At 38.9% G+C, this 14,873-nt stretch overlaps 1 protein-coding gene across 12 annotated transcripts in view; it reads left to right on the forward strand.

Moving 5' to 3' along the window:
* PTPRM (protein tyrosine phosphatase receptor type M) overlaps positions 1 to 14,873 on the forward strand; it is a 482,524-nt gene that overhangs the window by 187,927 nt on the left and 279,724 nt on the right. For all 12 annotated transcript variants that reach the window (XM_037380694.1, XM_037380695.1, XM_037380697.1 and 9 more), the window contains one exon: positions 12,092 to 12,385. In XM_037380694.1, the coding sequence (XP_037236591.1) occupies positions 12,092 to 12,385 (294 nt within the window). The remainder of the gene's footprint in view (positions 1 to 12,091; positions 12,386 to 14,873) is intronic.

Below are 14,873 nucleotides of genomic sequence, written 5' to 3' on the forward strand. Positions count from 1 at the left end.
GTTAAAGTCAATAAGAGGTTCAGTAAATAGACTCTATTTATGTAAATCTTAACAGTCTATCCAGCTGTAACAAGGCTAGGGCTAATTAACTAGTTACTTGTTGATTGTTGTTTTAAATATTTCTCCAAAAAGGTACTGTTTAGAACTATATGTCTTTACAAGATTTTTTGAAAAAGATGAACATATACTGGCTATTTACCTCCTTTGTGGAGATTGCATTCTAAAAATATATTTACTGCAAAATATGAAAGACTTACATTACAACAAACATAAAATACACATATTCCAACACATGGAGGGATGTTTCTAAAAATAGCAGGAAATACATGTAAATAGAACGCATACAGGTCTGTCCATCCTAAATAAAAAAACTCAGCTAAAACAATTTTTTAATATTCATGGCTTTTATATTTCATTTTGATTGCTTCTTACTTTTATACTAGTATTTTGGACGAACAAAATTTTATTTTTGTTTTGTCAGAGACAAAACCATATTCTTTAGCATCTAAGTTGTGGAGCCACAGAATTGTGCAATGTATCTTTCCTTTCTGGTCCAAGAAACAAGTGAGATGAAGGGCTAAAAGCTCTTTTTCTCTTCTTTCTGAAATAAATTTGATCCAAGTTTGCAAGGAGTGAATGACTGCCCTAAAACTAAATCCACCACAGGTGTGGGATTTTCCGCTGAGAATTAGGAAGGACACAGTTGCATCTATTATGCAACCTCTGATTTTAGAAACAGTATCCTTTGTTGGATAATACTTTTTTTCTTTTGAGGGTAGCATTTGGATTATCAGAGATTATTTAATTTTAGATGTTCTAATGGAATTAAAGAAATTTATAGGCTAAGGAGTAACAGAGCAAGAAATTAATTTTGTGTCATACTTTCTTGTCACTCTGCTTTCCAAATTCTGCTCTAGGTTTTATCTTTTGGGTTAAGATACAAATTAACATTTCTTATGATTTAGTAATCTAATTAAAGAATCAGTTCCTATTCCAGTATAAGAGCTTGCAGAGTTCTACTTGCAGACAGCAAACTGGATAAGGGGCTTTGTTATTAGTTGATCTGGGATTTACCCTTTTCTTTCTCCTAACTTTTCAATTATTTTGCATATTTATAAACCTGTATGAGATTTGTCAGAACTTCTTGAAGACACAATCCTGTTGCTAAAGGCAACTTATATGTAGGACAATAAGAAAGATGTAGGATAACTGTTACATCTGAAAATGTACCATGGATCTTGTTTCTGAAGTCAATATAGAAAGCATGTGTATGAGAAGCTAGCAGTAAAGGTGTATTGGGTTTGCAGGGCAAGTTTTGGTAGCAGGAGGACTACTGTGGTGGCTGCTGTGAGCGGCTGTGAGAAGCTTCCCCATGTTCGATGGAGCCAGTGCCAGCTGGCTCCAAGATGGATCTGCCGCTGGCCAAGGCCGAGCCCAAGAGTGATGGTGGTAGCGCCTCTGGGGTAACACATTTAAGAAGGGGGGAAAGTTACTGTGCAACAGCACTTGCAGCTGGAGAGTGGAGTGAGACTATGTGAGAGGCAGAGCCCCGCAGCCCCCAGGTCAGTGCAGGAGGGGCAGGGGGGCTCCAGGTGCCGGAGCAGAGATTCCCCTGCAGCCCGTGGTGAAGCCCACGGTGGGGCAGGCTGTGCCCCTCAGCCCGTGGGGGTCCATGGTGGAGCAGATCCCCACCTGCAGCCCGTGGGGGTCCATGGTGGAGCAGATCCCCACCTGCAGCCCGTGGAGGACCCCCACGCCGGAGCAGGTGGGTGCCCAAAGGAGGCTGCGACCCCCTGGGAAGCCCAGGCTGGGGCAGGGTCCTGGCAGGGCCTGTGACCCCGCGGGGACCCAGGCTGGGGCAGGGTCCTGGCAGGGCCTGTGACCCCGCGGGGAGAGGAGCCCAGGCTGGGGCAGGGTCCTGGCAGCGCCTGTGACCCCGCGGGGACCCAGGCTGGGGCAGGCTGTGGAGAACTGCAGCCCGTGGGCAGGGCTGACACCGGAGCAGCTGATGGAGGACTGTCTCCCGCGGGAGGGACCCCAGGCTGGAGCAGGGCAGTGTGAGGAGCCTCCCCCTGCGAGGCAGGAGCGGCAGAGACAGCGTGTGATGGACCGACCGCAGCCCCCGCTCCCGTCCCCCTGCGCTGCTGGGCGGGGGGGGGGACAGAAAATTGGGAACGAAGTTGAGCCTGGGAAGGTGTGGGGTTTTTTTAAGATTTGGTTTTATTTCTCATTACCCTACTCTGATTTGATTGGTAATAAATTAAACTAATTTCCCCAAGTTCAGTCTGTTTTGCCTGTGACAGTGACCAGTGAGTGATGTCCCTGTCCTTTTCTCATCACATGAGCTTTTCATCATATATTCTCCCCTGTCCAGTTGAGGAGGGCAGTGATAACGCAGCTTTGGCGAGCACCTGGCATCCAGCCAGGGTTAAGCCATGACAGAAGGAAGAGTTTGAAGGAGAGGAGGCTCAGTGGCATAAATAAGGAATCAGGACAAAATACTAAAGCAAAGCAAAAGTTCTGGGGAAAAAATGATGAGACAAAGTGAGGACAATAGAGTTTACGCTGAGAAGAGATACAGGAATGTTAGCAGTTAAGCTGTAGATAGGATGTGGGTTTTTTTGAATTAAATAAAAATTGAAGGGGATATTTAAGAAGAAAATAAGGAGTGGAATAATGAAGAGGTGATATGGTTAGAGCAGTGTGAACAGGTGTTGATTGGAGAAGAAAAAACTCAGGCTATAGGTTAGCCTGGGGAATAATAGGTCACCAGTAGAAGATACAAGAAAGCCACAATGAAGAAGAAACTATTTTCCAAATGGAAGAATATGGTTTTAGTGAATGTGTTTTAGAGAATATGGAGAGAAACATGACAAGACAAGGAGAAGGAAGTTGCAAATAACCAGTGTATGAAGATAAGACAAAACAAATTGTGGTGTGAAAGCTTAGATGAGCTACTAGAATGGACAGATGAAGAAATAAACAGAGTGGGTGAGATGAGAGTGTCGTTATGGAAATGTGGAAAAATTGAGGTTATTTCAGTCCAAGAATGAAAACAAAATAAAAGAGGTGGCTAAAAATGTAAATATAAGTCAGCAAAAAAAAAGAAAGTGTGGGCTGTGAATCCCAATAGGAATGAAGAAACATCTTTCAGACCTAACATCAGTGAAAATGAAGAATGGAGACTGCCTGAAGGAGGCAGGTGGAAAATTTACTGCCTCAGTGACAGGAGGTACAGGAAGCTGAGTAAGTTAGATTCTTTTCAGTTTCTCAGATTTAGGGTGTTTTAATTTATTAGGGCTCCTTTTGTGGTGCAGTAGATAAAATTATGAAGCGTATCGTTAAAGCATTTGTGCTTGTGGAGGTTCTTTCAGAAAATTTGCACTAGGCACTGTGAGCAAGTGGATAGCCTTTGGGTGTAATCCCATTAACTACTTGTAGAGCGGCAAAGTAATTATGGTAATCCCCCTTGCCTGTATTGGAGCTTTTATGAGACCACCTGCAGGTCATTCCTTCTGACCTAAAAAGACCCATTTTAAACATTGTGCTGTAAAAACCTTTAGATGGCTATGCTGAAATAGCAGCATTATGGCCTAATTAGTAAATACCCTTTCTTATTGATGACCTATAATTAAGAAATTGTATTTACTATTTTTTTCAGCAGCTTGTCTGCAATGTTAGTTAGCAGAATTCAAAGATAATGGAGTGAGTGATTTCAATGCAGATATATCTTTTTTAATCCATCACCATCAATAAATCATGAAAAATGTACATTTACCCATATTGTATATAATGCTTAGTATACTTGGGAATTACTGATGGTTTAATAATAGTATGTGTAGAAACAGTGGTGTAATTACTCCCCACTCTTTGTTGCAAACAATGAATCTAATTCTTTTTTAATTTACACTGGTGTAACCAAGCTGACTTAAGAGGAATTTCCCTAGAATTACACTGCTAGGATGACAGGGGAGTCAAACTTTATGTTTGTAAGTTAAAGAGCATCAGTTCTTCACATTTATCTCTCTCTGTTTCATTGTGGTTACTGAACTTGTAACTCAAGTTGCAAGTAAGTAAATGCTGCACTGGAGTTGGGATATTTTCAAAGTATCTTGGCTTTTAAGTTGGGATGTTTGCACAGTGTAGTGAGTTACAGCTGTGTACAACACCCATTCTACTTCACTGTAGACATAGTTTCACTAAATAGGAACTTACTCTAAATAAATTCCAGTTACCTATGTATACCTCTGTAAGGTTTGTAGTGCTGCTGTAGTGTGATGCTGTGTTGCACTGCAAACCAGGTACTAGAACTTTTGAAATTGGCACAAGGGCTGCTAGTATCAGATGCTGCAAACCAAACCTGAAAACACAAAGGAATAGAAATGAAATCTTGAAGATGAGAGATATGTAAGAAACTGCCAAATGTTTGGGGTTTTTTCTTGCTTCTTTTCTTTACCTGAGCAGAAACTGCCAAATGTTCTTCTCTCTCTTCCCCCCGCCCCCTCCCCCCCCTTTCTTTTTTCACCTGAGCAGATATGGTTATAACAAGGTTTAATCTGTATGGGGGAGGAAGCAATTAAAAAGCTGTCAGTTAATCCCATGTTATCTTATTAAAGAATTGTAAACATTGATATTGTCTAACTAATGAGCAAAAAGTCTGCCAGTGAACAATTAGTCTCTCCTTAAACGAGAATGAAAAAAGGGATTTATTTTTTTTTTAAATTCATTTGTGTCATCTTATATGTCTTTTAGAGGAAGGTGAAATAAAGTATTGATTGCTCTATTTAAACAAATCCCGAAGGGGAGGTTTTCAATTTACCTGAGTGTTTGTTCTGATAGGAAAGGCTGAAAAGACAGTGCTTTGTCATTGTGTGTGCTTAAACTACACTGTATCCTCATATAAGTTTGTCAGAGAATTGGATTGAAATGTCACTTTATCTAATGGGAGACATGAAATTGGCCTTGTCAGATCACCCACTTATTGTAAAAAACAGCAGTTCGTATCTAATAGGTGATATAAAAGTAATCAAACATTGAGCAAAAGGAAAATAGTAGGGTGGAATTGATTAAATGTGTTTGGTGAAGTAAATGAGACTTCTACATACAGTCCCTAGGTTGAATCTTTCTAATAGCGGGCAGATACAACACAGATTAGATTTAGGAGAACAGAATGAGCCTGTCTGAGCAGACATCAGATTATTACAATGTTCAGACTGCTTATTGAGTTCAAACAAGGTAAACCTAGGTGTCAAATTGGTTAAAAGGAATTTTGTTAGGTTTTTAAGCAAGGGCATAGAAAGGTAGCCATCTGTAATGCTGGCAGCTTAAATGTCTGAATCTTTCCAAATGAAAGATTTAACACTGGGAACAGAACCAAACCTCTTCTGGACCTCTAGAGCAAAGAATTTATTCTGGAGGGCAAAATCATTCTGAGAAGAAGACACAGTAAGAAAATATTAACTATTGCTTGTCTGTGGTATCAGTTGTTCCCATACATTAAATACATGCAGGTACTTAACATCTGTTTTTTCTCTCTGCCTGCTAACCTTTCATGCTGGATCCATCAGCACAGGCTTTACCCCTTTTTTGCAAACAGTGCTGGTATTAGGACTTATTTTTATGGTTGCCTGACAGTTCCTACCATGAAGGCATGCTTTCAGATGCTCATATTTTGGCAAACTGACTTCAGGCTGATATTTTTCAGTGTGGGGGTGTGCTGCAGCTTGAAGGTTTTGAGAAAACCTCCAGCCAGAATGGTGGAGGTAGTTCAGCCATCTTAGGAAAGCGCTGAGGACTCTCAACTTTAAAGCAGGAACTTTTTTTCAGGAGGGTAATAGTTATGTCAAGAATACTGTTTTTCTCGTCCTGTGAAGATCTGTTTTCAAGTATAGTCAATTTACAAGCTTCTAATTAAAACCCACCAAGACTCTGAGAATTCTCTGAGTTAAATTCTGAAATTTCCCCCAAATTCTAGGTACAGTGAATGGGATTTAAATGCAAGCAGTGCTCTGTGCTCCTCTGGGAGAAGCTGGATCCAGGCACAGGAATCAAAAGCTGTGAGCTTACCTAACCTGTGCTTTACTGTAAAGGCAAAATGGTGAGATGCATGATGTGGTAGCAAGGGTTGCAAGGGCAAGAAGGTGCATGTTCAGATGAGGTTGTTAGTGTTGGGACTGAAAGGCATGGCAATCTGGGAGGTGTTTTGAAATGAGAAGGGAAGCAGGTGAAAATTTGGGACTACATAAGCACTGAAAACTAGGGAGAAAGATGACAAAGAGTAGAAGATAAACTTACATACACACATGCCTATTTGAAAATACGTATGTGTGTATATATTTGTAAGGGATGAGAATGGGGGCTAAGGCCAGTGAAAAAGGGAACTCTGAAAAGAGGAATTGTCTAGTGCAGCAAGGTAGAGGAAAAGCGTGTGCTAGGAAGAAGCATCCGTAGAACAACAGCAGAGTGGAAGGCATAGAGAGGAGCAGGCATAGAGCTTGTAGATACAGGCTAGGGTAAAAAAAGAAACCAACAAACAAACCGAATGTGGAGTGGGAATTTAGTGGTGTTTGGAATGTGGGGATAGTGACTATAGTGTGAGGAGAAAACAAAAACTGAGCAAAGCAGGGCATGGGAGGGGTAGATGGGTTTAGACCACTTAGGTAATCAGGTGAGGATGGAGTGAGAGCAGTGCGAGGTGAAGTACTGCAGTCTTAGAAGAGGGTTGGTGAGTCAGGAGCGGGGAAGTGAGAACAATTGGTTTTGAGAGGAATCGTGTTTGGAGAAGGGAACAGTTTGTGGGTCCTTAGGGATGGGTGGTACTACTACTACTACAGGGTTTAGCAAGATATCTGCTAATGTCCAGCTAATAAATTGTACCTGCATAGGCTTATCATTGTATAGTACAAGGACACTTATTTTTCTGTAAAGTTTCAAAATATGTGTAAAACATAACAATGACATTTTCCTAAATGATGAATTTACAAGTAATTTTAAGAACATTAGGATACGGGGTCAAGTGAAGTTTTCATCCTGAACAGTCTCAGTAAAGGAATACTGTAAAATTAGCTAATGTGTTATGCATTATACTGTTTAGAGATATTGTTTAATTCAATTATTACATGCTTTGGCAGGAATTATTTAAAGACTTTTTTGATGAAAATATTGCATGAAGAGCTGTGGTGTTTCAAAATCACTGCGGTGCCTTCTGTTATCAGTGGGGTTACTTGTTGCCCTGCATCCACAACTACATGCTGCAAAATGGCACTGCTCTCCATTGTTTCCAAAGGGACGGAATCATTTGCATGCTGAAAAGAGGAGCACAGTATTTATATTTATAAAAAAACAAAATAGAGAGGAAAGTGGAAGAAAATATTCTTAAAATAAAGCTGTTTAATTGATTTTAAGACTGTAAAATTACAATTATTTGCTTAGATTTGTAATAATTATGATGTTTTTACTGTGGACATAGCATCAGAGATGATTGATACATTATTTTTATCACCTCACCTACTCGTCATGTGCTCAGCGGTATCACCTGAGGATATTGTGGCATTATCTTTCTAACAGTTACTATTTAATTAAAAAAAAAATAGCTTGCAGGATTAATGTTTCTTCCCTGTTCCCTTGCAAATGTAGCATGGCTCCATTCTCCCACACATTCACCTCAAAAGAAAAATTGAAAAGTGTTCCTGTTTGTGTTGAAGTAGGGTTTTTTTCATTTTTCAAGTTAGGTGTTCTAAGCCACAGAAAAGAAATGTCTATTTTTTTGTGTTCTATAACTCACTTAAATCTCAGAGATTTCCATTATCTCCACTGGCATCTCTGTGTGGTGCCTTTTCCCTCCCTATTAAAATTTTAAAACTGGAAAACAGGAAGAAGTTAGGATCTTGTAGAAGACATTTGGAAATTCCGTATAATTTAAAATACAAAACAGTGTAAATAAAGGAGTTACTGTTTCAAATATGTTTCAAATTAATATAAAAGTGCATAAGAATAAATAGGTTATATGCATGTATGACTAGATTTGGTTTTATCCTCTGCATAAGAGAAGGGCTGCTCCTTATCATAAAGGCTTTGTCTTTTTCTCATATTTACTGTAAATTATGCATTTACATAGGATGACATGAGAGCATCTACCTAAAACTTTCTTGTCATCTGCAGACCTCTGGCTCTGTAAGGTGGCCACTATTTTCTTTCCATAAGGGCTTATGCCCATCACCATTTGTCACAGAATTCAAGAAGACATCACCTGTCTGTCCAAAGTCTAAAAAGCATTACATTTGAAATTATGGATAAACTTACCTTCTTCTTTTGAGTTAACATTCTGTTTCAAAACCCTATCTTTAAGGGGTTTCACAGTACTGAATAGCTTTGTTTACTTATTTCAAGGTATCTACAAGGAAGAACTCCTAAGCTAAACCATTGTACTAAATAGCCTATGCTACAAACTTGTTTATGCAATCAGTTGAAAATCCTTCCTTGAATGTACACAGCTGTAAAATCACAGGTCTATTGTACCATTTTCTTAAAGGTATTAATCAGAAAATAATATGCATGGAATTTTTTTGAGACTATCGTAGTGGCCACCAGTAAAACTGCCTCTAGTGGAAGACAGTGCTGCTGCAGTCTGGTATTTACCTAATTAAGTGATTTGAACTCCTCAATATCCTAAAAAAAATAAACAATTTTACTTACAGAAGGAACAAATTAATGTCAGAAGAACAGCTTTCATACTTTAGTCATTAAATTGTCTCATTATATTTGGTAGTACATAGTTTGTATTAAAGTGTCTGCTTAACTCTTGGTCTCATGTTTATGACCAGCCACTTAATAATGAGCATCATATCTGTAATGAAAGGCTCATTTTATGTAACCTTGATCTCTGGTAGGAAGACTACTTTTATTATTAAACTACATTACTAATATTAAACTGCAGTATATGCAGGCTTTGCTGAAATAATGCAGCTTGCATTAACCTTTTCTACTGTGGTCACAAAGGAATGAAAAACATGCCCCAAGGGATAAAAAGACAATAAAATACTGTCTATTTCAAGTACTTGTAGTACTTGGAACGAATTGGTGTAACCACTAACCTTAGTGACCTAACTCCTGAGTTCGCATTTTGAATGGCACTTCAACAGCCTTTAGTAGCATTTGAAACTTGAAAGTAATTAACTGTTCTTTCAGCATGGCTAAGTAAATGCCTTAGGATGCTCTATAAAAGTTCCATTTCATGTCTTGGTTCACAAAACAGCCTAATGATTTAAATTGATGCTAAATCATTTCGAGTCAAGTCAGAACTGTTTCCAGACATGCTATTGCTGTATGAAGCCATAGTTCGTATACTACAGGGACAATAATTACAATAAAACTGCAGTATGTGTCTAACTGGTGACATTGCTTTGCCATATATTGCTACTGACATGTAATAGTGTTTTCCATTCTGATTTGAAAATGTAAACAATGCTTTTTGTTATGTACTGGAATCTATCAAAATATATTAAACTATTTTTATGTCTATCCCAATCAGTAATAATTAGTAGACATCTTTGGAGACATTCTGGATTGTTGCCCATTTTATCATGTTCATGATAGTAATCAATTAGTTTTGTTAAGGTGAAAATATATCTAATACCACTGCCTATGTTTACTATTTTGTGATGTGATATTTTAGCAATTACTAACAGATTGCACAGATTGAAGCTTACGTGCAAGTGTATAGTGCTAATTAGAAACTGTCTGAGGCACAGTAATCTTCAATGTACTTAGTGTTCTGTGAGTTGAGTACTCTTTCTGTACATGAAAAAAGGTAGCATCACATAGGATAATTAACATGTTTGTTAAAACAGCAATTCTACAATTCTACTTTTTCTCAGGAAATACCAATACTTATTTCCAGAGTTCCTTTCTCCCTTATGTTTCATTCTTTTATGTTCTTTAACTCTGACTTTGAAGTCCTTGAGAAAATTGGGAAATGTATAAATTACACTTTTCTTCTGTTTGACTACCTATATCTCAACATGTTAGGAAATGGTTAGCAGAAGAGAATAAATCTCAATCCACAGCTTAGGAAAGGGAGATGTTCTGTGCTCATTATGTAGTCTGTGTAGCCTTAAGAAGGTGGCAATGTTTACTGATAGGTACGTTAAAGAATATTTGATCAAACAGGGCCTTATTACAGTGGCCTGGTTTTATTCTACTTAAATATATTTTAACCAATGGGAAGGTGAATTTTAGACAGATGTGACGCATGAAACAGCAAAGTAATTTCCTGCTTAATCAATAGGGAAAAAATAATTTATTTACCTTTAAAAAGACATGTCTGCAAATTACTTCAGCAGTTTAATTTAAAATAAGATGTCCATCACCTAATAAATAAAAGTGTTTTTAAAATTTTGCTCACTTTTAAAATCTTTACAATGCAGCCTATCAAGAGATTGCACACGTGCTTGCTCAGTGAGAAAGAGTACTGCTTCTGTATGGTTGTTAGTGAAAACAAGCAATTACATGAAATACAGTCAGACTCATAGTAAAGACTCAACAATTCCCCCAGCTCTCATTTAGAAACTCCTTCTATTTAACAAAGATAATAGGACGTGAAAAATCATAGAATGGTTTAGGCTGGAAGGGACCTTAAAGATCATCTAGTTCCAACCCCCCTGCCATGGGCAGGGACACCTTCCAATAGACCAGGTTGCTCAAAATCCAGCCTGGCCTTGAACAAAACGGGGCATCCACAGCTTCTCTGGGCAACCTAGTCCAGTGTCTTGCCACCCTCACAGTAAAGAATTTCTTCCTAATAGCTAACGTAAATCTAGCCCCTTTTAGTTTGTAACTATTAACCCTTCTCCTATCACTACAGGCCCTACTAAAAAGTCTGTCCCTGTCTTTCTTATAAGCCTCCTTTAGGTATTGAAAGGCTGCTATAAGGTCTCCGTGGAGCCTTCTCTTCTCCAGGTTGAACAACCCCAACTCCCTCAGCCTGTCTTCATAGTAGAGGTGCTCCAGCCCTCTGATCATCCTTGTGACCCTCTTCTGGACTCACTCCCACAGGTCCATGCCCTTCTTATGTCGGGGACCCCAGAGCTGAGCACAACACTCCAGGTGGGGTCTCACAAGAGTGGAGTAGAAGGGGAGAATCACCTCCCTTGACCTGCTGGTCACCCTTCTTTTGATGCAGCCCAGGATGCGGTTGGCTTTCTGGGCTGTAAGTATGCATTGCCAGGTCATGTTGAGCTTCTTATCAACCAACATCACCAAGTCCATCTCCTGAGCCCTGTTCTCAATCCATTCTCCACCCAGCCTGTATTTGTGCTTGGGATTGTCCTGACCCAGGTGCAGGACCTTGCACTTGACCTTGTTAACATCATGAGGTTTGCATGGGCCCACTTCTCTAGCCTTCCAGGGTCCCTCTGGATGGCATCCCTTCCCTCCAGCTATCAACTGCACCACACAGCTTGGTGGTGTTGGCAAACTTGCTGTGGGTGCACTCAATCCCACTGTCTGTGTTGCTGACAAAGATATTAAACAGCCCCGGTCCCAGTATGGGCTATATTTAATCTGCCTACACAGAAGTCTGAAAATATCAAGGCTGAGTATTACAGTTCCTGGGAAATAATGGATAAAAAATTCATTTTGTTTTCATGCAGAAATCATTGTTCTGGCTATGTCTAAGGATAGACTACAATATCAATTTCAGCTTAAAAATATTAGTATTGAGTAGGATTTATATCTCCATCCAGTAAGAACTGTCTTTTGATAAGAAAACCTGAGTTCATATTTCTTTTTGTATTGGAAGTTAAAAATTGCCGTGTCATGTTTAGTGAATAGAATGCCAGTTGCACCCATTTTGAAGTTACATGGTATAAACAAAAGCTTCATGTTAAAATCGCCAAGTGCATAAGCAGACGGGTTTGCATATTGCAGTTTATTGGAAACAAGTTGATATGTAGTGAAAATTTCTTCATATCCGTATTTTTATGCAGTCTTCAGCTCTAATATAGTACAAAACCTATTGCTTATTTGAATTTTTTAGAAGTAGAAAAAATGGCGGTATAATCATTGCTACTTTTTGTGACTTATTGTGCTTCAGAGCCACCAGTTCCCATTGCTCCACCTCAGCTGTCCTCAGTCGGTGCAACTTACCTGTGGATACAGTTGAATGCCAATTCTATCAATGGGGATGGACCCATTATTCAAAGGGAAGTTGAGTATCGAACTTCCAGTGGAAGCTGGTATGATATACAGCCTGTGGACTCCACGAGCTATAAGATTGGGCACCTCGATCCTGACACAGAATATGAAATCAGTGTATTACTTACAAGACCAGGTGAAGGAGGAACCGGATCTCCTGGCCCAGCTCTCAAAACAAGAACAAAATGTGCTGGTGAGTACTCAAAGGGATTGGAAAGTTGTAAGCATCTTTCTAGGGTTGAATAAGTATGTTATTTCACTAGCAGTTTTTTACTGTCTACCTTAAATGAGCAGGCTGCAGGAATTAAGAGTGAATGTTTTTAAGTATAAGCTATTAGCATTTGCCAGCTACAGTGACCTTGAAACCAAACTTCAGTGCCGCTGTAGATTGCAGATGAAATCATGCCTGTGCATGCCTTAAAGTGGTCAGTGTAGAGTGCTGTATAAATAAACAGGTATGCATTGGGCTCTCTCTGTTTCATTACACACACACACCCTTGCCAACATATGTTTGGGTTTTAGGTTAGTTAATCTTTTTTTTCTTCTTCTTTTTTTCTTTTTTTTTTTTTTTTTTGGCTAGTATCCCAAGCTTGTTAAAGATTTTGTTTGTTTTGGATAAAATTTCTTTTTTTCCTTTTTTCAATGTCAGGTATTTCAAATGTTTGTAAAGTGGAAGGAGATCCTATGTAAGAACAAAAGTATACACTGTTCAGTTTCAGTTAACAGATGAGGTTTAGCAAAGGACTGCTTTCTTGAGTGACTGACAGCATGTCTTTTCATTAAATGAGATAGTGTGATTTGTGGCGCTGTGTAGCAGTCTTGCCTCCTGTTTTGGATATTATAATTTATAGTGCTGACCTTTGACTGTAAAAAGATACAAAGTAAATATATTATACAAAAACAGTTTTACAGTAATTTTCAGAAAGAGTGGCAGTGATATTAATTTGGGATTCAGCTGCTCAGAAAATAATGGAGTATACTGTGACCTGGAATTTTTTTTTTTGTCACTAGTATTTTCCCCCAATATTGTGAATCTTCTTCCTGCTGCCGTGAAGTTGGTGGAAGATGGGCAGAAATGTACCTAGAGGACACAGGACTAAGCAAATTGTATTAGCTTAGTGACCCTAACCTTTTAAGGAATGGCTTGGTATTGTTTGTCTTTTTAACAGCAAAAATTACATACTTCAACAGAAATAATTATGTATTTCCATTGTGTATGAAAAGTAAAAGTAAGTAAAGCTGCTTTTTGTAAAGTCACCTAGCCACGTGTCAGGGGCTGAATGGCATTTCAGTTGAACTTGTTGGTGTGATGTCAAGTACGGAATGAAATATAGTTGCTGTCAGAAGTACAATATTATGTTTTTAAAGACAGAAGCTTATGCAAGTACTAACTCTTTGATATTCTTTTTGCTTTTTTCCTTCCTCTCATTACTGGAAAGAAGTATTTAATGAAATTTATAAAAAAGCAGTACAGCTAAGTTATAATAATAGTAAAGCATTTTTAGTATTTGTAAGATTTTCTTTACTGGGTTAAGATAACTTCAGCTGAGTCAAAAGCAAAGCACAAAAATAAATCTGAGTTCCCTTTACGAGGGTTTCTGGGTCACTATGCCTTTCATAATAATGTAAAATTGTCTGTCTAGACAAGGTAAGTATGTATTTAATATGCAAGTACTTCAGTTATTTTACAATTAAAACAGTTTTTCTCATAGTTTGATCATCTGCTTATATGATTATTTAATGTAACATCGGGTGCTGTATAGGTCAGCCTGTCTGTACTAAAGGGTTAGAGTGTGTGGTGGGTTGATGCCAGCCACACAGCCGCTCACTCTGCCATGGGACAGGGAGAAAACAGAAGGAAGGCAAGAAGACTCATGGACTGAGATCAAGACAGTTTAGTAGGGGAAGCAATAGCTATGCTTACAAGCAGAGTGAAATTTATTCACTGTTTACAATTGGCAGGCAGCTGTTAGATAGCCGCTTCCTGAGAAGCAGGGCCTTGGCACACATAATGGTTACTTGAGAAGACAAACACCAAAACAATGAACATCCCCCCTTCTTTCTCCTTTCCTTGAGCTTTGATTGCTGACTATGACATCATATGGTACGGAATATACCTTTGAAGAGATGAAGTCAGCTGCTCCCACTGTGTCCCCTCCCCGCCTCTTGGTCCACCTCCAGTCTACTCTCTGAGGGGGGGGGGAGTGGGAATAAAAGGCAGCCTTGAGGCTGTGCAAGAACTGCTTAGCAGCGTTCAGAGCACTGGTGTGTTAATCAACCTTGGTTTAGTCACAAATACAAAACACAGTATCTTATAGGCTGTCGTGGAGGAAATTAAGTCCATCCCAGCCAGACCATGTAGACAGAGAAATCCAGAATTTTAGTTAATTTAACAACATCGTATGCTTTCTGGTCTTTTCAGTGGTACATACTGTTGAGTATAAAAACATGCATCCAGTCTCATAAACCACTATGTACTGGAAGTGTTTTATTACCTGGTAATGCCTTGTAATACATCAGCATTATTTGTGTTTTCATTAAGCTAAACAGTAACCCCCTTAAATTAAAAGCAGAAAGTGATGGCTGACTGAAAAAAATAAATTGAATGATGATATTAAATCTGTCTCTACAAATTGGCTTTTTTATAGCAGAAGATCCTGCTTTGAAGGGGTGGTGGTTAT

This window comes from Falco rusticolus, chromosome 3 (assembly GCF_015220075.1).
Source record: "Falco rusticolus isolate bFalRus1 chromosome 3, bFalRus1.pri, whole genome shotgun sequence".
Taxonomy (NCBI): domain Eukaryota; kingdom Metazoa; phylum Chordata; class Aves; order Falconiformes; family Falconidae; genus Falco; species Falco rusticolus.